Source organism: Mercurialis annua, linkage group LG2 (genome assembly GCF_937616625.2).
Source record: "Mercurialis annua linkage group LG2, ddMerAnnu1.2, whole genome shotgun sequence".
In the NCBI taxonomy this organism is placed as follows: Eukaryota; Viridiplantae; Streptophyta; class Magnoliopsida; order Malpighiales; family Euphorbiaceae; genus Mercurialis; species Mercurialis annua.
The window spans coordinates 52,283,792-52,308,675 of NC_065571.1; the positions used below are offsets into that span (position 1 = coordinate 52,283,792).

The window sequence follows — 24,884 nt, forward strand, 5'->3', positions numbered from 1 at the left end:
TAAACAATCATATTGATAAAAGGGTTATTTAGATTAAAATACTTAAACTTTACCGTTTTAGCGCTTTAAGCCCCACGTTTGAAAGTTGCTAAATAATTGCTCCACCTCTTATTTTTTGGAAAATTCAGGCCAAACTACATAATCCGATGTCGTTTTATTCATTATACAAGTGCCAAAAACAACATCGTTTGTGTGGGCTAAAAATTGCTCTGGGGCAAGAAATTGCCTAAAAAAAATGAAAGTTTAGGACATTGTTTAGCATATTTCAAACGTGGTGTTTAAAAACCATTTCTACAATTAATGGACATTGTTTAACATATTTCATTAATTTAGATTGACTATAAGCTTTGATATTTCAATGTAAATAACCATTTCTAATGGAGTATTATTTATCACATGATAATCTTGTTTTGCTTTCCATTTTTTTATAAAAATAAATTAATGAACACGAAATGAGTAGCATTTGGCATAGAAAAAAAACACCCTTTTGATTAGAGTGTTGAACTATATATTGTATCCAGCTTTCATTTAATGAAGAATTGAAAGCTATACATAACACCTCAACTGCATACCAGCCCAAGTTGGTGCATTCATTAACTTCACTCTCCACCTACTTTCTTCCATTTACCTACATTACATTAATGCAACATTTAATACTACACACTTGTATATATTCAGACATATAAACTCGTAACTATACAATTTTATCAACACCAGAAAAACATAAAAAATAATTTAACGATGCCTAGTGAAGGAGATCTTCTGTCAACAGAGATTGTCAACCGTGGGATTGAATCATCAGGTCCTAATGCTGGTTCTTTGACATTCTCCGTAAGGGTTCGGAGACGGTTGCCGGATTTTCTTCAATCGGTTAACCTTAAGTATGTTAAGTTGGGTTATCATTATCTTATCAACCATGCCATTTATTTGGCTACTATACCGTTTTTGGTGCTTGTTTTTAGTGCTGAAGTTGGTAGTCTTAGTAGAGAAGAGATATGGAAGAAATTATGGGAAGATGCTCGTTATGATCTTGCTACTGTTCTTTCTTTTGTTGGTGTTCTAGTTTTCACTGTTTCTGCTTACTTCATGTCCAGACCAAGGTCCATTTATCTTGTTGATTTTGCTTGTTATCTCCCTCATCATGATCTCAAGGTAGAGACAAATCATATTACTTTTTAAAGTTTAGTTGGCAAAATCAGTTATCAACTGTTTACTATTTGGTAAATTGGAACACCAATCTATTTTCCATTGGAAAAATATTGATGCGGTTGTCAGAACCGTGTATATTGTGTGTTGACATTTGCACTTTTTCAACGGAAAATAAGTCGTGAAAGTTGATCACCGATTTTATCAAGTTTAAAAGTTTGTTTTGGAATTGCAAAACATGCTAAAGTTCAGGATTCTTTTTTCAATTATCCTTTTGTTTTTAAACCAAGAATTTATTCTGTTATAGTACTTGAGATTTCTGTAATTGTGTTATAGGTGAGCAAGAATCAGTTCCTGGAGATGTTAAGTAGCTCCGGAAAGTACGATGAGTCAACCTTGGAATTTCAGAAGAGAATCTTAGAGTCATCCGGAATTGGAGATGAAACGTACATTCCTAAAGCTGTAATGGAACAACAGAGTTGTACAACGATGAAGGAAGGTCGTTTAGAGGCTTCAACGGTGATATTTGGGGCCCTTGATGAGCTCTTTGAGAAGACTAAAGTCCGTCCGAAAGATGTCGGAATACTAGTTGTGAACTGCAGCATTTTTAATCCGACGCCGTCCCTCTCTGCCATGGTGATAAATCATTACAAGATGAGGGGTAACATCTTGAGCTATAATCTTGGTGGAATGGGCTGCAGTGCTGGGATTATTTCAGTTGATCTGGCTAGAGATATGTTGCAAGCTAACCCCAATAATGTTGCTGTGGTAGTTAGCACTGAGATGGTGGGTTATAACTGGTATGCCGGTAAGGAACGCTCCATGATGATTCCAAATTGCTTTTTCAGAATGGGCTGCTCCGCTGTTCTGTTGTCGAACAGGCGTCGTGACAGCAGGCGCGCCAAGTACCACCTTGAACACATTGTTCGGACACATAAAGGCGCTGACGATCGCAGTTTCAGGTTTTCTACTTATATCCATTTTGATTATATGCTAAGATCTTGATTATTTTGCTAAGATCGAGAATTATGGTCACAACACAATTAAATAACATCACACCAGGTTAAGTAGATTGAATATAATATAAACAGGTTCCTGTTGTTAATTTTGTGTCTAAGAGGATTAAACATAACAAATGAAACACGATCGGATATATGTAATTTGAAGTTTTTAAATTTTATTCCTGAAGTATATTATATTTTTGATATTATGTAAACTATAATATTATTTATTTGGTTAAACTTGTTTATATGCGTCCTTGACACTCGAATGCATTATAAGTGTGTTGTATTTGAGTTTTATATATCAAACATGATTATTAATCGTAGGTCTTTTGTAATTAGACTAATCACATTTCATATAGTGAGTTGTTCATAAGTAGACTTATCATTTTTCGTATTTAAGCCGACACGACCCATTTATGACCCGCAAATACGAATTTCTAGGTCTAAGCTTGCTATAATCCTACATTTCTAACTTTTCTCTAATTCCAACAACTAGGGCTGTATACCAGGAAGAAGATGAACAAAAATTCAAGGGGCTAAAATTGAGCAAAGAACTCGTAGAAATCGGAGGAGACGCGCTCAAAACCAACATCACGACACTTGGACCTCTAGTCCTACCATTTTCTGAGCAACTCATCTTCTTCGCGAGCTTGGTTTGGAGGCATTTATTCGGCAAAAAGAATGGATCTTCACATCTCTCAAAACCCTATATTCCTGACTACAAGCTTGCATTTGAGCATTTCTGCGTCCACGGGACAAGCAAGATAGTGCTCGATGAGATACAGAGAAATCTCGAACTGAGCGACAAGAACATGGAAGCGTCGAGAATGACTCTCCACCGATTCGGAAACATTTCGAGCAGCAGTATATGGTACGAGCTAGCTTACTTGGAAGCCAAGGAAAGGGTTAAAAGTGGAGATAGGGTTTGGCAAATTGCTTATGGATCTGGTTTTAAGTGTAATACTCTGGTTTGGAAGTCGATTCGACGTGTCCGAAAACCTTCTAGAAACCCTTGGCTTCATTGCATTGACAGATATCCTGTGCAGCAGCTTTAATTTAAAAGCTTGTGGAGATATTCGATTGTCAATTATTTATATATTGGAACTACACTGTTGTTTATGTTTTAGTTTGTTTCTGAATCCAAAATTGTTGAACTAAAATTAGCACATTTGAAAGTAGTTTCAAGAAGAAATTTCAGGTTTAACACACTGTCATATTTGGTTCGGATTGCTCGTGACGAGTTGTTTCGAATTCATTTCTTTAAATGAAATGTAAAAAAATAAGATTGTGGAATGCAAATGTTCACAACTTTTATTCCTACCTGAATGTATGATTTTTTGTTAAAAAAAAGACCATTTTGTTTTTCTATAATTCATTCAATAATTCAAGAAGTAAATTAGAATTGTAATAAAGAGGTCCTTTTCATTTAAAAAAACATCAATAATTATGGTCTGCTTGGTTTAGAGGTTGGAAAAATTGGGAGTTAATCGTACAGAAACAATTGATATGTGTATGAGGTTGAGGGTTCGACCCTCAACACTCACGGGCAGTGTGCCTATTTAAAAAATGTCTAACATTAACTCCCGCTAACCTATGCTAACAATTAAAGTAGGCTATCTTTGACAAAAAAAAGAAAATCATACAGAAACAATTGAAATTAAAATTTCCAACACGAAGCTATTGTTAGCTGTTGAATTTTATGGAAGAGCTCAAAATTCTTCACTTTTAACCATTTCACTATACTTACTTTTATGGCTTAATACATCTGCGTGTCCCTGCACTTTTCTGTTTTTGCACATAAGATCCATGTACTAAAATATCCATCATTAAATCCCTGCACTTTAACTTCCATCATCCCCAGGTCCCTCTATTGAGGCGAGTGTTGACGCCGTTAACGCACTTTCAGTTTTCTTAATTTTAGATCCCTGCACTTTTAATTTTTTAATGTTACGTCCCTGCACTTTTAAATGTTGAGATTATGTATAAATATGCATTAATTTTTAGTTTAATAAAATTAAATTTAAGTATAAAATATTAAAACTAATATTTTTTAAAGGGTACAAATTTAACATATTTAAATAATAATAATGTCAAAATTATATCTTTTAATTATTTTATTGAAAATTTCATTCATTCTTACTGAATGTTTAATGTATTATTATTCATCTATAAATAAAAAAAATTATTTATTTATTTTATTATGTTAAAAATAAAAGTGAATTTAATTTTTTTAACAAATAAATATTAACTTAGAGAAATAAAACGAATTTAATATTTTTTATTCAATAATTAAAATAATATTATATACCGATAAATTTTATTTTTTAAATAATATGATAACATCGCACTTAGAGGTGTAAACGGACGTTGATCTTAATATATATCAAATTCGAAGTTGAGTATGTTATATAAACTTACAAGTTCGAGCTATCTACTTCCATTTTTAAAGGAGACATATCAAGCGGAAGTCTGAATGAATTTCTAATTTCTTAATAATTTTTTATGTTACCTTTAATTTTTTTTTTTAAACTAATGTTGAATATTTCTTGAGTAAGGGCCTCATTCACGAAATATACTCTAATATTTAAATCATATTTATTTTGATAAAATGATTGTTAATATAATTTTATTAAATCTTTAAATTATAGATTACTTAACTTTAAATAAAAAATAAAATTAATTAATTCTTTAATTATATTAAAAAAATAAAAGTGAACTAGATTTTTTATTTTTTAAAAGTAAATATTAACTAACCTAAATAAAACTAATTTTAATAGTATTTATTAATTATTAAAATGATATTTTATATCAACAAATTTTTTTAAATAATATATAACAAAATCGCACTTACAGAAGTAAACAGACGTATTCCCCAAAAAAAAAACAGGCGTCGATCCTCATATATGTCAATTTTGAATTTGAGTGTGTTATATAAACTTACAAAACAAAGCTGACTGCTTCCATTTCTAATAATAAATAATAAATAATAATTTTTTATTAATTTACAAAATATTTTTATTGTTAATTTAAACATTATAAAAAATTAATTAAATTGCATTAACATCTTATATTATTAATTAAAAATTATATATTTTTTAAAATATATATATTAAAATAAATTTTTATATGAAAACAATTATAAGGACTTTGTTTACATAAAATTAAAATGTAGGGACCTTATTTGTATAAATTAAAAGTGCAGGGACCTTATTTGTATATATCAAACTACAAAACTGAATACTAGTCTCATTAACGGCGCGTGTACTGCACGCGCTAACAGAACCTTAACAGAGGGACTTTGGGATGATGGAAGTTAAAGTGCAGGGATTTAATAATGGGATACTTTAGTGCAGGGACCTTATATGCAAAAACAGAAAAATGCAGGGACACGCAGATGTATTAAGCCTACTTTTATTTTACTCTATGTAAATATAATCTGAAACTGCAAATTCTGCATTTTTACACTATAGACATTATTTTTATTCGTTCGGAATGTCTGAAAAACTAAATAAAACATTTTTTTTTCAAAGGTCTAGAGAAAGCTGCAATTAATGGGATTTTTATAATCCGAAAAGGAGGTGAAATTCTCTTTGCTTTTGATAGAGATTAGAAGACTGAATCTAGCCGTAAGTTAGTCTTTTAAATGTTGCATTAGTGAGTCTTTTAAATGTTGCATTAGTGAGTCTTTTAAATGTTGCATTAGTGAAATCAACAAGAGATAAATTAAATAAATTAACTCAATCCTTATTCTATTCCACAAATAATTGTACAAAGAAAATATAAAATTACAAATTTTTTCTTGTCAAACACAACATAAAAGAAATTGAATTCTCTCAAACTGTTGCTGCATAAACCAATTAAGCAAATGCAAAAAGCATTTCCATATGAATTCTCTATAACTCTTCTTCTAACCAAGCATTTTATTCCAACAATTTTCCTTAAAACACTCCACAAATCTTGATCACACAAAAAACAAGCACTTAAAGTTGATTTTTTCTTCTATTTATATGCATTCACCACACCCCTTAATTTATCCACTACTACAACAATGGCATCTCAAAATCTCCTCATAATCACAACCATATTAACTGCCATTCTAGTACTAGTATTTTCACCAGCTAATGCTTCAGCAGCAAGGCACAGAGCAGAGCCAGCTCCATTTTGCAACGATGCTAGGCTTTTAGCACAAGATGTCATTAGCGTGACACTCAAGCAAATCCGACACACACGAGATTTCGTGCATTCGATACCCGCTCTCCGGATTCTGAAGCATCAGCAAAAGCCGGAAATCGAGAAATGCGTGGTCGGACTTTTCGATTGCTTGAGCCAAATTCGAACTGTTCTGTATAGTCTGAGCCATTTGAAAACTACCCGTCAGGATACCGAGGCTTTAACCGAGTTGCTGCCGCAGCTGACAGGGTACTCTGCAGTGTGCAATTTAGTTGAGAAGGATTTGGGTGCAATGCTGCTTAAAATATTGGATGTTAAAATGGTGGATACCAGATTAATGATTCTTGATGTGCTTTATGTAGTTTCTCAGCTGGATGAATAATCGCTTCTGCATAACATATAAATTATATAATTATGAAGTTTGAAGTTTGAATTTCAGGAATAATTTGTGTTATTTACATCTGGAGTGATCACAAGTGTGGGGAATGTCATCAAGAAATCTGTTTTTAGTTATAAGTAATATATCAAGGTGTATGAATGGGATCAATGGAACTATTGATCAGTTTAATCTATTGGAAGATCATTAAAAAATCATATCAATATAACTACTTTAAAAATATATATGAAAGATGACATTTTCCAATCAGCATTTTTAGACTAAATGTGATATCCCATATATACAATTGGCCAAACACATATTTAAGTCCCTAACTATCACTCTTTTCCAACTTAAGTCCCTGAACTATAAAACGTTTAAAATAAGTCCCTACACTATCAAAAACATCTATTTTAAGTCCCTATTGTTGCGCAAGTTAACGGAATGTGGATGACGTTAACAATTACATATCAAAAATGCTATTTTGGTCACCGCACTATCATTTTTTTCCAAATTGAGTCCTTACACTATTAGAAACATCAATTTTAAGTCTTTCTATCACATAATTTAAATAATATTAATAATATTTTTATTTTCTTTTCTTTTTTAATGTTATTAATTTTTTTTAGCATTTCCAAAACTAGAATCATCTTCGACTATTAATAAAAAATTTGCAATTTAATTTAAAATTTATTAATTTAATTAAATAAAAATAATTTTTTATTTATACAATTAATTTTTTATTTTATACAATTAATTTTTTATTTTAATGAAAAAATTAAATATATTAAAAAACTGTTCGTCTACCTCGCAATCTTTAAAATATCATATTTTTAAAAATATTTATTTTTATTTAACTAAATTAATTTATTTTGAATTAATTAATTTTGAGTAATTAAAAGTTTAAGTTAGATTTATAGTGCAAGGACTCAAATGGTAAAAAAATTATAGTGCAAGGACTCAAAATTTTAATTTCATAAATTTTAACTACAACCAATCTCAGAGTCAAGCGTTTGTATCTCACTCTCTAACGGAATGGCACGGAGGGACTTAAATCGGAGACTTTTGATAGTGCAGGGATTTATTTTAAACGTTTTATAGTACAGGGACTTAAGTTGGAAAAAAGTGATAGTGCAGGGACCCAAATATGTGTTTGGCCTATACAATTGTGAGGGTTAATTATTTTTAGGCCACTGAACTATAATTTTTTTACAAAATATTTACCGAAGTATAATTTTTTTACAAATCGGTTGCCGAACAATAAAAAGTTACAAAACGGTAACTGGAGTATTATCTTTTTACAAACGGGTTATCATTTTGATAATGTGGATAAGGAATAAGATAACTTTTTTTTTTATAAAAAAAACAACAGTTCGGTTACCGTTTTGTAATAAAATTATAGTTCGATAACCATTTGTAACTTTTATAATCCAGTAACCATTTTATATATAGTTCCGTAATTATTTTATAACTTTTTATAATTTGGTAACCATTTTATAAAAATACTATAGTTCGATGACCTAAAAAATATTTAACCCCAATTGTGATGGTAGTTTGTTTGGTTTATATTTTTTTTTTATGCATTTAGTTTATAATTTTTAGTTGGGCAAACTATTTTGAATTAGTGATTTTAACTTGAAAATTAGAGGACTATAGGTGGCATAAGGTTCCACGTATTATGAAATTAGACATTGCCGATAGCAATAGCTCAAATGGTATAAGCTCTTCGTGCTCCCTCTTCTCCAATTATCAGGAAAAAAAATGTACGATCCACAATCGGTGGACCTAATATTTACTAACTAAATTCGATCAACATATTAAATTAATGCAATTTAAGCTAGATTTTTTTGTACTTATTAAAATTTAACTAATTATTGAAGTTTTAACTCGCATGTAAAAGATGAACTTAATATGAATTTAGAATTGAGCTAAACTTGATGTAAAAATAAATGGAATAAAGGGTCAACGCGCCCCCTAAACTTGTATCACGGGATCATCTAATCCAATTTATACTTTTTTGAGCAACTAACCCAAAAACTTTTCATTTTCGGGTCAAATAACCCCATAATTGTATTTTCAAAACGCGTAAAATACAAATCGGAGGTGAAGGATGCAAAAAAGTAATTAGATATTTTCCTAATTATTGCGATATAATTATTCTAAATCTGTTTTTTAAAATAAAAATATAAATTATGGGGTTATTTGACCCAAAAATGAAGAGTTTTGGGGTTAGTTGCTCAAAAAAGTATAAATTGGACTAGATGACCCCGTGTCACAAGTTCAGGGGGCGCGTTGACCCTTTATTCAAAATAAATGTATAAACTCGGCCTAAGTAGGTCAGGCTTGGGCGGATCAGCTGACCGACATACTGATAAACTTAGTTACAAGTGGCACTAGTTAGATGAGGGCGGATTAGACAAGTTCATGGGCCGGACTCAGACCGGACCCGTCAGACTTTTTTTTATACAAACTAAAACCTGGCATGATTTCGGTTCAGGTTTTATAATTCCTACCCAAACTCCGCCTTAATACTATATTGTTACGGGTTCGGGGCAGGTTTGGACGGACTTACATGGGATTTCTATAAAAATGAAAGTCTGATCCTGCCTATAAAATAGCGGGTTTTTTTGGGCTCGGACTTGGATCGGACTTAGTATAAAAAGATTATTTCCCCAACTCTAAAAATTGGGTCTCGGCGGATACCCAAGCCCATGAACATCAAGGGCGGACAAAACATCAGAGTTTAATTGTGCTATAAAACATTTGTTTATAATACGACTACACTAGTCTACTGCGGATAACTACTACTGTAGAGCTACTAAACAAAATACCACAATTTAAACGAGGAGACTTCAATAAGCAAACAAAGTGAAGTCTCGTCCAAAAAGACAGGTAACGAACAGAAACCGTTTAATCACGATATTACTCCGTCAATGCTCCTTAATACAACTCCGTTAATTTTCTTGATCCTCCGATCCGATAGCTCGACAACTTGTCGAATTTTGATCCTACATGCAATCGTAGATTATTAATCTACGGAAGAATTGTAACGTTTTTCGTTAAGGAAATTTGGTTAAAAAATGAAAGAAAAATGGGGTCAAGGTTTGATTGAGAGCTTCGGCAAAAATGGCTCTAATATATTAACAAAGATAAACATAAGTATTAAGACAAAATCTATCTTAAGGTCCTTATATTTTTTTGTTTTTTTATTTTGTCCCTAAACATGAGTAATAAGTTTCTTTACAAATTTGTTTCTTTATTTGTTTCCTATTAAAAACAATTTTATAAAGTATTTTTGTTAATAAAAAAACTGTGAAGGATCAAGTAAAATTATTTTTAAAATCAAGGGACTAAGTAAAGAAATAAAAAAACTTTATAAAATTATTTTCAAAAATATTGGAACCAAGTAAAGAAACAAAAACGTCTAACGACAAAATAAAAAAAAATAGAAAGTATGAAGACCTAATTAATTAGGATAAGTTAAGCCAAATATTAATGAAAATCTAATTTGCGAAGATTATAAATTGTTCATTAACCATAAATATGATAACCAATCAATAAATAATATTTAATTTATTTTAAGATATCAATAATTAATGTAATATTTATTGATTGGTGAATATATTCAATAATAATAGATACTTTCTCCATTCTATTTTAATTGCGAATATTTTTCTTTTTGAATTTCCAATTTTAATTGACTTCCATTAATAATACTTTTAATATTTATTTATTTTATCCTTAATTAATGTATTTATTTAATTTATTTTAAATATAATGCATTTAATATAATATAAGAATATAAAATTAATATTTTTAAAATAATATACAATAATTTTTTTAATTAAAATAGAATAGACAGAGTAATATTTTCTCCGTCCCAAAACGATAGGCGACCTTTCTATTTTTAACATCTCAAATTATAGGCAACCTTTTATATTTAAAAAGTAATTTTAGAATTGAAAATCCTACTTATCTCTAATAAATATGCATCGTTATTTTTAAATACATTATTTGCTCTATATTCCAACATGAATATTTTTTATAGCAATGCAAAACACACCAACAAAAAAATTAGATAGATAAAATAATAAATTTTAATTAATTTTAGAGAAAAGGGTCATTTATGCCTTTTAGGTTTGTCTCTAGGATCAAATAAGCCCTCAACGTTTGAAAAGGTTCAAATATGCCTCCAACGTCTTAAAAAGTGAACAAACAGGCCCCCGTTTTGACTTATAAATGAGACGCTGGGGGCCTGGTTGTCGAAATTGGAGGGTCTGGTTGTCCATTTTTCGAAACGTTGGGGGCATATTTGAATCTTTCTAGACGTTAAGGGTTTACTTAATCTTAAAATCAAACCCCAAGGACATAAATGACTCTTTTCCCTTAATTTTATAGTTACGGTATTTGTTCAAGTGGCCTATTACTGGGACAGGTGGAGTATATAATTTTACGTAAGAAACTACTTTCATGCAAATATTTATCATCGTTTCGTGCAAAGATATTGACATATATCAGTCTTGTGTCTTTCTTAGGAACTTCCTGGGGACTTTATCAAAGTCTTCTTTGATTTGACTCTGCACTTGTACACACAGATCAACCATCAATTTCATGACCAATTTTGAACAAATTTAATACAATTGCGTCCAATTTCCACCTATTCCAGTATTTCACAGCTTCATCCCCCAATTAATACATGCATATATATATATATATATATATATATATACTAGTTTCGCATTACGTGCTATGCACGTGGCTCGTAACGTAACTCGTCAATGTATATATTAGTAAATTTATTATAATATCTTTAAAAATAATAAGATAATAAATTTAATAATAATATATTGACCAAATACACTATTTCAATTTTGTAGTTAAATCAAGCTAAAAGATAGGCATTCCTACTAATTTGGAGACAATTTAGTTATTTTTTACATACTAATAACTAAATTGGAGATAATTTAGCTACCTATTCTAAATAGGACTTTAATTACAATAGTGATTAATTAAATAACTAATTAGGTAATGACTATAAAACCTTTATTTAGTATTAAACTGAAAAGGATTATTCCGTAAATTTGCCTGTCCCCCCCCCCCCATCCGTGCTTTTATATATAGTATAGATAAACACGGATGCGGGAGACATGCAAATTTATTAAATAATCCTTTTCAGTTTACACTAAATAAAAGTTTTATAATCATTAACTAATTAGTTATTTAATTAATCACTATTGTAATTAAAGTTCTAATTAGAATCTGTAGCTAAATTATCTCTAATTTAGTTTTTAGTATGTAAAAAATAACTAAATTGTCTCCAAATTAGTAGGAATACCTATCTTTTAGTTTGATTTAACTACAAAATTAAAATATTATATTTGGTCAATATATTATTATTTAAATTTCTATTTTATTATTGTTAAAGATATTATTAATAAAATTAAGTTAATTATTTAATTATGGTTATTATAAAATCAAAAAAAGAATAAATTTAGTATGGAAAAATATTTAGGCCTAATTACTTAAAAAACCCCACCTTGAAACAATTTTTCGTTTATACCCTGACCTAGGAAAAAGTTTATTTGTACCCTTTTTTGATTTTTCGTCTTCAATTGTACCCAAAAATTTTATTTTTTGACAATTTAATTAATTATAGGATGAAAATATTAAAAATAATTAAATAGAAGGGTTATATCATTTTTTTTCTATTTGAAAAAATACAAATAAGTTAAAAAATGAAGGATTATTTTAAGTTTTTTCTAAATAAAAAAAAGTTCAATTTAGTGCTTTAGGATAGAGTTGAAAACAAAAAATCAAAAAAAGGGTACAAATGAACTTTTTCCTAGATCATGGTATAAACGAAAAAATATTATAAGGTGGAGGTTTTTTAAGTAATTAAGCCAAATATTTAATAACCGAATATATTATTTTTATAAAAAAATTTAATTAATTTAATATTAATTATTAATAAAAAATTGATATAATTATAATAAATTTACTAATATGTACATTGACAATTATAATATATATATTCTCTACCACGCTCATGTTTTATATTTAAAGCCAACTCTAGATCTAGGGCAGTAAAGGAACCGCTCAGGAGCTGTTAAGCATTCGGCTTGATAAGAATTTTTTCATATTTTTCATATATTTATTTATTCAAACAAGTGTAAGATAAATATAGTGACGTTTAACTTGTTAAGTTCACAATTGTATATAAATTTATTTAATTGTTTGCGAACGGACTTGTAAACAAACTAAAAAAAAGTTTGTAAACTACCTCAGAAGTTCGATGAAAGTTTGTGATTGGCTTGTATATAATAAAGAGTTCACAATCTGATTTGCATTTAAATAAAATTTAAAAACATTTTTCTCAATTCATTGAAACTACATAACTTTGATAAAAGAAAAAAATAATTTGAATGAAAAATTTAAAAGTCAAATATTTTTTACTAATTTCATAAGTGTTGTTCCAGAAGAAACGCAATGTATGTGAGAATACATTCATAAGATCCAGGATGTGAACCATATAACCGTAGGCCGGAGAGCACAATAAACCAAAATCATAAGGTAATGAGTTAGTAGTCACTTGTTAGCGTAGTAGAAAATAAATAAGAAAAGAGAAAAGAACAATCAAACAAATGTTTTTACGTGGTTCGAGCAATGTGATCTACTACACGGAAAGAGAGAATTTATTCTATATGTTTGTTGTGAGTTTACAATAAAATCATCGCTTGTATTTATAGTGAACTCTTAAAACACAATTTAAGTCCTAATCTTTTACGAAATCATATATACCTCAAAATCCTAAAAGGAAATTAATGCTAAATAAAGAATTAAGCATTCTAATCCTAATAGGAAAGATATGAGCCATAACTTAACAATAAGTCATGAGCTAGTTCATGAACTCATCTAAGAGCTCATTCGTTTCTAGCTATATAAACGAATACGAACACGAACCAAACACAACCACAATAAAATTTAAAAGAGTCGAACATAAACATCTCATTTAAATTTCGAATGAACACAACCCAAATATAAATACCTCATCTATATAACGAGCTGCATATATTTATAAACACTTTAAAATTCGGTTTGGCTCTGGCCAATTCTACGGCTTATATATATATATATATATATATATATATATATATATATATATATATATATATATATATATATATATATATATATATATATATATATATATATATATATATATATATATATAAATACCATATTATCAAATTAATTATAAAACATGCAGAAAAACAAAGTTCAGGACAAAATAAAAAATTTAATAGCAATATTTTTCCCTTGGATTTCAAAATAATTAATTTTGACTTTTGAACTAATAATTTGATCATGTAATTTTTAAGACTAACGTAACGCTAAAATTTTCCTTCGAAAAGAAGTAACATTAAAAATTTAGCTACGATTGCATTAACTGTTTTGACTTATGTTATATAGTACTCCCTCCATTCTTTTTTAGTTGTCCATTTAGTAAAATATAGGGTTTTTTGTATGATATAGCACATACTTTAGCGTTTTTTTCGTTTTAAGCACATACTTTAATTTGTATCAACCGGTAGCACGAACTTTCAAATGTTTTTATTTATTAGCCCAGACCTCATTTCCGAGCTGATTAATCCTACGTGGCACGCCGGAGGTCCATGTCATCTTCCAGCGTGCCTTCACCATACGACGTCGTTCCCTGCTCCCTCCAATACGCTCCATATTTACTCAATACGGCGCCGTTTTTGTTAATTAAAACGGCGCCGTTTCAGTCAAAACCAAACTTCCCCCTTCCCCCTCATTTTCCCTCACCAGCCCGACCTAATTCCTATTTTCCCTCTCAAATCCCTAAAATCCCCAATTCTCTTCTGAAATCCCTAAAATTGCTATCATCCCTAAAACGATTTTCCATTGAAACGATTCCATCTGACTGTGCTTGTTGTCTCCTAAAATCCCTAAATCCCTAATTTGCGATCGCTATGAAAAAGAACAAGAAGAATCCAGTGCATGTGTTTGTTCCTCCTGGTGGAAGTCCTCTCACTCCATCTCTAGTTGAGGTAAGTTTTTTGATTTTGTTATTTGCTTTAGTTGAATTCTATAGGGTAAGAAACATTTTAATTGATAAACAAAATATGTATGCAGCAACGAATATTGCAATCTGGGTTTTCTATGTGGTATCATTATGATGGGGATTTTCATACTTTCAGTGGTGATATGATTTACATGGGGGGAAGAATAGAGGCAGATTATGGTTACTGTCCAGATAGGGTTCAATTTTTATGTATTCAAAAGTTTGCTGAAAAACTAGGGTTTAAAGACAGTAAAATTAGATATCGAGTCCCTGGTATGCCGTTAAAAAGTGGATTAAGAGCATTAGATTGTGATAAAGCTGTGTTGGAGATGGTGAAATTTGTTATGCTTGGGAATGATAAAATAGATGTGTATGTGGAAGGGCAGAAACTGGATTCTTGTGACAATGCAGGTGGGAGTGAAGCAGTGGCTGACTATCTTCCTACTCAAAACTCCATAGTGTTAGACAATGTAGATGACAATTTAGGTGCTAGTGGATCAGGGGTTGACAAAGCTAGTGCAGCAGGGGTTGACAATGCTAGTGGAGCAGGGGTAGAATTTGAAAATGAACCAGCCACTTCATTATCAGGTGTATTTGAGGCAACCACAAGCAATGAGAAGCAGAAACAGAATGATCAAGAACATGAAGATGTTGGTGGTTTGGAGGCACCCATTGCTGGAACTGGAGAAGATACAAGGGCAGGCTTGGCACAACTTGAAGAGGATGAGGTTGAAGATGCAGACTACTATCCTGATGGGTCTGAAACTGATGATGGATTAGACGACGATGAGATGTCAGACGACGAAGAATACATATGCTCTAGAAGGTTACTCCACCAGAAAAATAAAAATGTAGTATCCAATGACCATGTTGCAGTGTCTGGTCTGGATAATTTCAGTAGACAAACTGTTGATCATAGTGCTGAGGTACCAATTCAAAATGCAGATGAGGCGGCTGGGTATGCTTCTGATTATGGAGACAGTGAGTGTGATGTGAATTCTCTTGGCACATCTGAGGAAGAGAACTTGGATGAGGTAGATAAACTGCAAAGGAAGATGAGGAAGGTCTATGACCCTAGATGTGATCATAAGTCCTTGCAGTTTGTAGTAGGCATGAGGTTTGAAAGCTGCCAACAATTAAAGGAGGCTGTGCAGAAGTGGGGAATTGTAAATGGACGTAATGTGAAAATTGTTAGGAGAAATTTCAATAAGTTTGAGGCTGTGTGTCATGAGGGATGTAGATGGAGATTGTATGCTAGCTTGATAAGGGAGGAAAACACTTTTGCTATTATGAAGCTACAACCCAATCACACATGCAGTAGAGTAACAAGGAATAGAGCTGCTACATCTAATTGGATTGCAAAGGAATTTATCTCAAAATTTAGGAGAAATCCTAATTGGGATGTAAAGGAATTGGCAGGTGATTTGATGGAGAAGTATGCAGTTGATGCAGGAAAATCCAAATGTTATAGAACTAGGTATGAGGCTACAAAAATGTTAAAGGGTTCAGTTACTGAACATTATGCCCTATTGAGGTCATACAAGGCAGAGTTAATGAGGGTTGATAGAGCTGGCATGTTTGATTTTTTGATTAATGAAGCTGATGGTACATTTGAGGGTTTTTTTATTGGGTTCAGTGCTTTAAGAGAAGGGTTCAAAAGAGGTTGCAGGTTGGTGCTTGGTTTTGATGGGTGTTTTTTGAAAACAGAATTGGGTGGGGCCCTATTAGCTGCAGTTGCAAAAGATGGGAATGATCAGATGTATCCTGTGTTTTGGGCAGTAGTCAAAGTGAGAATGAACATTTTTGGACTTGGTTTATGAACATTGTTTTTGAGGAGCTAAATCTTGGGGATGGGCTAGGCTGGACTTTTATAAGTGATCAACAGAAGGTATGAACCCTATTTTATTGCAAACTGTTAGTGTTAAATACTAATAAACTGTTACTGTTAAATACTAAGTGTGTTAGTTATAAACTGTTAGTGTTAAATACTTATAAACTGTTACCGTTAAATACTAAGTGTGTTAGTTATAAACTGTTAATGTTAAATACTTATAAACTGTTAGTTAATGTTTTGGCATGTTTTGGCATGGGTTAATTTTTAGGCATGTTTTGGATATTTGTCTAACAGGGCCTTTGCAATGCCATAGCAAAGCTGGCACCCCTGGCCCAACACAGAAACTGTGCAAGACATGTGTACTGCAATTGGAAGAAAGAGTTCAAGGGTCAGGCATTGAAGAAATTATTTTGGATTGCAGCAAGACAAACTTATGAGGCTGGCTTGAAGTTGGCTTTGACAAAACTGATGGATGAAAATGAGGCAGCCTATTTGGACTTCATACAAAGGGATCCCACCAAATTCTGTAAGGCTTATGTTTCTGAGCATAGTAAAAATGATATGATAGACAATAACATATGTGAAACCTTCAATGGGTACATTGTTAGGGCTAGGGTCAAGCACATTATAGACATGCTAGAGGACATTAGGGTTAATCTTATGGAGAGGACTCACACTAAACTGACACATATGTGTGGGGTAACTGATACAATTTGTCCTAGGATTAGAAAAAAGTTAGAGGAAATTAAATATTATAGTAGGATGTGTTCTGTCAAGCCACCAGTGGGTGACACATTTGAGGTTAGCATTGGGGAGGATGGATTTGTGGTGGACCTGCCCAATGGTACATGTGCATGTAGGGCCTGGCAAATTTCTGGAATACCCTGTATCCATGCATGTGCTAGTATACACTGGCAGCACAAAGACTGTGCAGATTTTGTGGACAACTGCTATAGTGTGGGATTATATATTGAAACCTATAGGTATGCTTTACAACCATTGAATGGGAGAAAAATGTGGCCTGAAGCAACTGGTAACAATATTTTACCCCCACCTTTCAAGAAGATGCCAGGGAGGCCCAAGAAAAAAAGAAGAAGGGGAATTGAGGAATTGGAAATGGACAAGATGACTGATAGGAGTATTTTACTCCTATATTTAGGGTCGATTTTACTCGGTTTTCATCATGTGTAGTATTGTTTTTATACATTATTTGGCGTTTTTACGTTTAATAGTGTTTGTTAGTATTTCAGTGGAAATTAGGTGAAAAACGACTATTTGGGGCAAAATTATGGTGGATTGCGTGTACGAGTAAAAGCGTACCTTGCGGACGAAGGAATTGAAGTTCACGAACGAGATTGAGAAAAATATGGGTTGTTCCCGTTCGAAACAAAGGTTTCCCGAACGGGAACCATGCAGAATAAGCATGAGTCTCGAACGAGAAGGCATTGTCTCGTTCGGGACTCAAGAAGAAATCACATCTCAAAGCTTTCGGATTCAAGTTTTTTCGAACGTGAATAAGGCTCCCGTTCGGGAAAGAAGAAAATTGGGCATGTCTCGAACGGGACTACGGTTTCCCGAACGGGAAAGAAGAGAATTACACGTGCAGCAGACTTTGAATTGGACTGAAATTCCTCCTCCAATTACAATTACAATTCCTATTACAAATTGATTTGTAATACGAATTAGAAGACTCCGGAACTTCTCCTACTATATAAAGACCTTGTACTAGACTCAATTGAAGACGTAGAATAATTTAGACTACATTAGTTTTATTTTCATTCTCTTAAAATAGCGTTTTAGCTTCTATTTCTCAGCAGTTTATAAGTAGTTTATTATTAGTTTCTGCAAAGAACGATTGTGAAGATTTCAAGTTTAATCTAGACGATTCTTCCGAAATTGACAACTCCGGTATTTATTGTTCTAATTATGTTTAATACTTCATCTTCTTCTTTGTTTAATTTAAGTTTAAGCATGTGTAACTAAATCCTTTGTTCGGGGATTGATATGAACACTTAGATTAGTTTTCGAATTGGATTAGGATTTATTAAGTGAGTAAAATTGTGTTTTAATTACTAAGATTAATGCTTGAATTAATTTGATCACTTAGTTCATGATTTTGTGTTTAATTAACTAATTGAGAGATTGTTAATTAAATAGACATAGGTAATTAAAAACTTAGAGGAAAACGCCGTGAGAGCGGGTTGGAATTTAGGTAGTCGTTGAGTTTGCTTCATAATTACAATTTAGTTATTTAATTCAGTTTTAATATTGTGAGAGCAAATTAATAATTGATTAGCTAATTAGGTTGTGATTTTATTTGAATCTTTGAGGCTTGAGAGAGCGGGATTCGGTGCATTAGAATAACTCGATTCATAATAAAATCACTAGATAAATTTTGATCTATTCTTCTACTAGTTTATTTGGAATTATCAATCCTTGAACTTTTTACCATTATTGTTTAAACTTCAATTTATTTGTTTGATTTCAGATTTTTAGTCTAAATTACTTGAGTTAATTCACTTTAGATTATAATTAGTTTACACAAATCCATTTATTTTCCTACTAGCCAATTAAAGAATATTAGAAATTAGTTGTTTAGTTCATTGTTCCTTGTGGGATCGATACTTGGTCTTCCAAGTTATATTACTTGCGCGATATCGTACACTTGCGATTATTTGCCAACAAGTTTTTGGCGCCGTTGCCGGGGAGCAATTGCAATTAAATTAATTAAAAGTATCTTATTCTCAGATTGAGTTAGTTCTATTTAATTTTAGTTATTTTTATACTTTGTGATTCTTGGATTTTACGTTGGTTTTCTTGTTTTTGTTTACGCAGGAGTTTTGGTTAGTGTATGCCTAATACACGACGTGCCAGAAAACCGCTAGAACCGTTTCAGTCAGATTTAACATCCTTCGAAAGAAGTATCCGAAAAACAGCGCGGAAATCCAAAACAATGGAGGACGACCGTAACCCTCCGTTGAATCACGAGGGGATTGTTCCACCACCACTACATGATGGCCTAGCTCTTAGGCCAAACGAGAGGGTTGCCCCTCTTCCCGCAAGACGTACCTTGGGTGAATTCTTCTTACCCAACGTAGACAACGCCAACTATGGATGCTTTGCACCTCCTATACTTGCTAACAATTTTGAAATCAAGCCGGGAACGATTCAACTACTTGAGAGTCGTTGTCAATTTTATGGGTTGGAACGCGAGGATCCAAACGCCCATCTTTCAAAATTCACGGAGGTATGAAACACATTCAAAATCCATAATGTGACGGAGGATCAAATCAAGCTTCGTCTTTTTCCTTTCTCTTTGAGGGATAAGGCGAGGAATTGGATTCAATCACTTCCAAGCACCTCAATCACAACATGGAAGCAATTGGCACAAGCTTTTCTCAATATGTATTTCTCTATGGGTAAGACCACAAGGATGACCAAGGAAATTATAGATTTTCTCCAATTACATGGTGAATCTCTATACCAAGCTTGGGAACGCTTCAAAGAGCTTCAAAGAAATTGTCCGCATCATCATCTAGGGAGGGAGCATCTTGTCTCTATTTTCTACAATGGTACCAATGAGGCTACACGGGCAACGATTGATGCGGCATCGGGAGGATCACTTATGAAGAAAACTTATGATGAGGCCAATAACTTGCTAGAGGAACTCGCTACAAATAGTTGTTCTTGGTCAACCGAGCGGTTGAGGCAACCACCTCAAAAGGGTATAATGACCCTCGAGCAAACCCAAGAATTTGAAGCAATGAAAGCGAAGAATGCGACACTTCTAGCACAACTCGAGATGTACAAACAACAAGCAAATCAAAGGAATGCTCAACTTGCGGTAGTTCAAATGGGTTGCGAGACTTGTGATGGGCACGATCATTCGGGAATGGATTGCCCCGTCCTACATCAAAACTCAAATGAGCAAGTCAACTATGTCAATGGGCAAAGGCAAGGCAATGACCCATATTCCAACACCTATAATCCGGGGTGGAGGAATCATCCTAATTTTTCGTGGAGGGAAAATGCGGGTCAAGCCAATGCCAACCCAAATATGGGAGGAGCAAATTTTCAAGGAGGAAACCGTGGTCCACAAAACCAAGGCAACTTCAACAACTACCGACCACAACCCCCACCCGGTTTTCAAAATCGGAATACGGATGAGGGGAGCAAAATTGACAAGCTTATTGAGGAAGTTAGAACCGGTTTTAAGAACCAAGCTTCCGTCAATCACCATCTCGAGACTCAAATTTCTCAACTTGCCATCTCGCTTCAAAATAGAGCTCAAGGGGGTTTACCGTCTACAACGGAGTCAAATCCAAGGGAGCAAGTCAAAGCCATTGAACTCCGAAGCGGGAAAGAACTTGATGATCCACATGCAAGTAAAGAGAAAGCGATCGATTCAACAACGGGAACAAATGAGGAGGAAGTAACCGAACTTCCATATGTAAAACCGCCACCTCCTCCTCCATTTGTGCCGAAGGTCCCTTTCCCGGGACGATTGAAGAAGACGCCGGATAACTAAAAATTCCATAAATTTCTGGAAATTTTTAAGAAACTCCAAATCAATATAAGCTTTGCGGATGCTTTGCGTGAGATGCCTCAATACGCGAAGTTCCTCAAAGAAATCATAACGAAGAAAAGGAGTTGGGACGACAAAGGCACAATTTCCCTAACAGAAAGTTGTAGCTCACTCATCCTTAGTGACTTGCCCACCAAGCTTAAGGACCCAGGGAGTTTTACAATTCCATGCAAAATAGGCGATTTAAATTCAATTAATTGTCTATGTGATTTAGGGGCAAGTATCAATCTAATGCCTTTGTTTCTTTTCAGGGATATTTTTGGTGATCAAACTTTGAAGCAAACATCAATGATGCTTCAATTGGCGGACCACTCCCTAAAAAAGCCATACGGAGTGGTAGAAGATGTTCTAGTCAAAGTAGACAAATTCATCTTTCCGGTGGATTTTGTCGTACTTGACTATGCGGCGGATAAAACATGTCCTATGATTCTTGGGCGTCCTTTCATGAACACGGGGAGGGCATTGATAGATGTGCACGCCGGACGACTCACTTTGCGTATCGATGATGACAAAGTAGAGTTTGATATGAAAAGGATTATGCGCAACACTTTTGAGGAGGTGGAATGCATGAAAGTGGATATGGTTGATGGAATTGTGGAAGAACTTTTCCCGGTTTCAAAAGTCATATTCCATTCCGAGGAGACACAAGCAACTTCCGAGGAAGAATATTCCAAAGAAGATGAGCCGAAAGCCGAAAATTTGATTAGAAGAGAGAGCGTGACACCACCTTCTTCTATCTCTCCACCAAAGGTTGAGCTTAAAACGTTACCATCTCACTTACGGTATGCGTTTTTGGGCGACAACATGACACTTCCCATCATCATCTCAAACAACTTGTCAGAAACACAAGAAGCGAGAGTTGTCAAAGTGGTGAAGCAACATATATTGGCGATGGGTTGGCAAATTTCGGACATCCGAGGAATTAGTCCCTCGGTGGTCATGCACAAGATCCACCTAGAAAATGAGTCAAGAGCATCGGCTCAAAGACAACGGCGTTTGAATCCAAATATGAAGGAGGTCGTGCACAAAGAGATAGTAAAACTTCTCGACGCCGGAATTATATACCCCATATCCGATAGTGCGTGGGTTAGTCCCATTCAATGCGTTCCAAAGAAAGGGGGGATGACGGTGATTGAGAACGAGAAGGGTGAGCAAATTTCCACTAGGACGGTAACGGGATGGCGTGTTTGTATTGACTACCGCAAGTTGAATACGGAGACGAGGAAGGACCATTTTCCGTTACCATTTATCGATCAAATGTTGGAGCGGGTAGCGGGCCACGCTTATTATTGTTTTCTCAATGGATATTCCGGGTACAATCAAATTCTTATCTTCCCGGATGACCAAGAGAAAACAATTTTCACATGTCCTTATGGAACGTTTGCTTATCGGAGGATGCCTTTTGGTCTTTGTAATGCACCGGCAACATTTCAACGATGTATGACTTCCATCTTCGCCGATATGATTGAAGATATTATGGAAGTCTTCATGGATGATTTTTCGGTATTCGGGGACTCTTTTGAGATGTGCTTACATAATCTTGAACGAGTGTTGGCCCGGTGTGAGGAGACCAATCTAGTCTTGAATTGGGAGAAGTGCCATTTCATGGTAGAAGAGGAAATTGTCTTGGGACATAAAATCTCCAAGGACGGCATTGAAGTAGATAGAGCAAAAACGGAAATCATCGAGAAATTACCACCACCAACTACCGTAAAGGGAGTTCGTGCCTTCTTAGGGCACGCCGGGTTTTATCGACGATTCATCAAAAATTTCTCTTCCATTGCTCGTCCTTTAACTAATTTGCTTGTTAAAGATATTCCTTATGAATTTACTAATGATTGCCTTGTTGCTTTTTCTAGGTTGAAGGAAGCCCTTATCTCGGCCCCAATTATTTCATCACCCGATTGGACTCTTCCTTTCGAACTCATGTGTGATGCAAGCGATATAGCACTTGGGTGCGTATTGGGGCAACGGAGGGAGAAAAAGCTTCACGTGATATACTATGCGAGCCGAACATTGGCGGGTGCTCAACTCAATTACACCACCACCGAAAAAGAGATGCTTGCGGTGGTGTTCGCATTGGATAAATTTCGGTCGTACTTACTTTGCTCTAAGGTTATCATCTATACGGACCATGCGGCCCTTCGATACCTTTTTGCAAAGCAAGATGCTAAACCGAGACTAATCCGATGGGTGCTTCTTATGCAAGAGTTTGACATCGAAATTCGCGACAAGAAAGGAACGGAGAACGTCGTCGCCGACCACTTGTCAAGGTTAGAGATTCCGGAACCAATTATAAGTGGCGTAGAGATTAATGAAACGTTTCCGGATGAGATGTTGATGGTACTTTCGGAAGTGGAAACGCCATGGTATGCGGATATCGCAAACTATCTATCTTCCGAAATAATGCCACCGGATTTGACTTACCACCAAAGGAAGAAATTCTTGAGCGATGCTAAACGGTTTCTATGGGAGGAACCGTACCTCTTCAAGGTGTGTGGAGATGGGATTTTGAGGAGATGTGTACCACTACAAGAGATGATGCCTATACTTAGTCAATGCCATTCCTCGGACTATGCGGGTCACTATGGTACATCAAGGACCGCCGCTCGTGTGCTAGAGTGCGGATTCTTTTGGCCTACGCTATTTCGCGATGCAAAAGACTTTGTTAGTCATTGCGATCGATGCCAAAGAGTGGGGAACATATCTAAGAGAGATGAAATGCCGCTTACCAACATTCAAGAGGTGGAACTTTTCGATGTGTGGGGAATAGACTTCATGGGTCCTTTTCCTATGTCGTTTGGAAAGCAATACATATTGGTGTGCGTAGATTACGTTTCAAAATGGGTAGAGGCGGAAGCATTACCCACTAACGATGCCAAAGTAGTGTTGGATTTTCTCAAACGTTTGATGAATCGATACGGGACTCCTAGAGCAATAATAAGCGACGGTGGATCTCACTTTTGCAATAGGCAATTCGATGCCTTGATGCGGAAATATAAAGTCTATCATCGGGTCGCTACTCCGTACCATCCTCAAACAAGCGGGCAAGTTGAAGTTTCTAACCGTGAGCTAAAGAGAATTCTAGAGAAAACGGTTAATAACACAAGGAAAGATTGGTCACTGAAACTAGATGATGCATTATGGGCATATCGTACGGCTTTTAAAACGCCCCTCGGAATGTCTCCATATCGTATTGTTTTTGGGAAAGCAAGCCATCTTCCGGTGGAACTTGAACATAGAGCGTATTGGGCCATTAAAAAGCTCAATTTTGACCTTAAAGCGGCGGGGGAGAAACGTATGCTTCAACTCAATGAGTTGGACGAATTTCGGTTAAATGCTTATGAAAACGCCAAGCTTTACAAAGAAAAGACGAAATGATGGCACGACGCTCATATCGTTCCTAAAACTTTTTCGGAAGGCTCTTTTGTCTTGCTCTAAAACTCACGCCTCAAATTATTTCCCGGGAAATTAAAATCCCGTTGGAGCGGTCCTTTCAAAATTCGAACGGTGGCAAGTCATGGAGCTTTGGAATTGGAGAACTCTAGTGGTGAAATCTTCAAAGTAAATGGACAACGGTGCAAGCCGTATCTTGGACCATTGACGGATCAAGTGGTGGAACAAATCACGTTCACCACTCCTACATAAATGTCACGACCCAATCTCAGGGCCGAGACCGGCGC

At 34.1% G+C, this 24,884-nt stretch overlaps 1 protein-coding gene and 1 non-coding gene across 2 annotated transcripts; one reads left to right on the forward strand and one right to left on the reverse strand.

The window, feature by feature from the left end:
- Nucleotides 1-517: 517 nt before the first annotated feature.
- On the forward strand, nucleotides 518-3,354 carry LOC126667482 (3-ketoacyl-CoA synthase 10). Its single transcript, XM_050360460.2, has 3 exons — nucleotides 518-1,152; nucleotides 1,483-2,108; nucleotides 2,647-3,354. The coding sequence occupies exons 1-3, from the start codon at nucleotides 742-744 to the stop codon at nucleotides 3,203-3,205; spliced, it is 1,596 nt and encodes a 531-aa protein (XP_050216417.1). The 5' UTR covers nucleotides 518-741; the 3' UTR covers nucleotides 3,206-3,354.
- A 16,692-nt stretch (nucleotides 3,355-20,046) lies between these two features.
- Nucleotides 20,047-20,153, reverse strand: LOC126670907 (small nucleolar RNA R71). The gene has a single exon (XR_007638895.1). It is a non-coding gene; the product is annotated as a small nucleolar RNA R71 (small nucleolar RNA).
- Between the last annotated feature and the right edge of the window lie 4,731 nt (nucleotides 20,154-24,884).

Coding starts and splice junctions, on each gene's coding strand:
- LOC126667482 (XM_050360460.2), top strand. CDS start 742: ATGCCTAGTGAAGGAGATCTTCTGTCAACAGAGATTGTCAACCGTGGG. Junction 1,153..1,482: donor TCCCTCATCATGATCTCAAG/GTAGAGACAAAT, acceptor ATTGTGTTATAG/GTGAGCAAGAATCAGTTCCT. Junction 2,109..2,646: donor GCTGACGATCGCAGTTTCAG/GTTTTCTACTTA, acceptor TCCAACAACTAG/GGCTGTATACCAGGAAGAAG.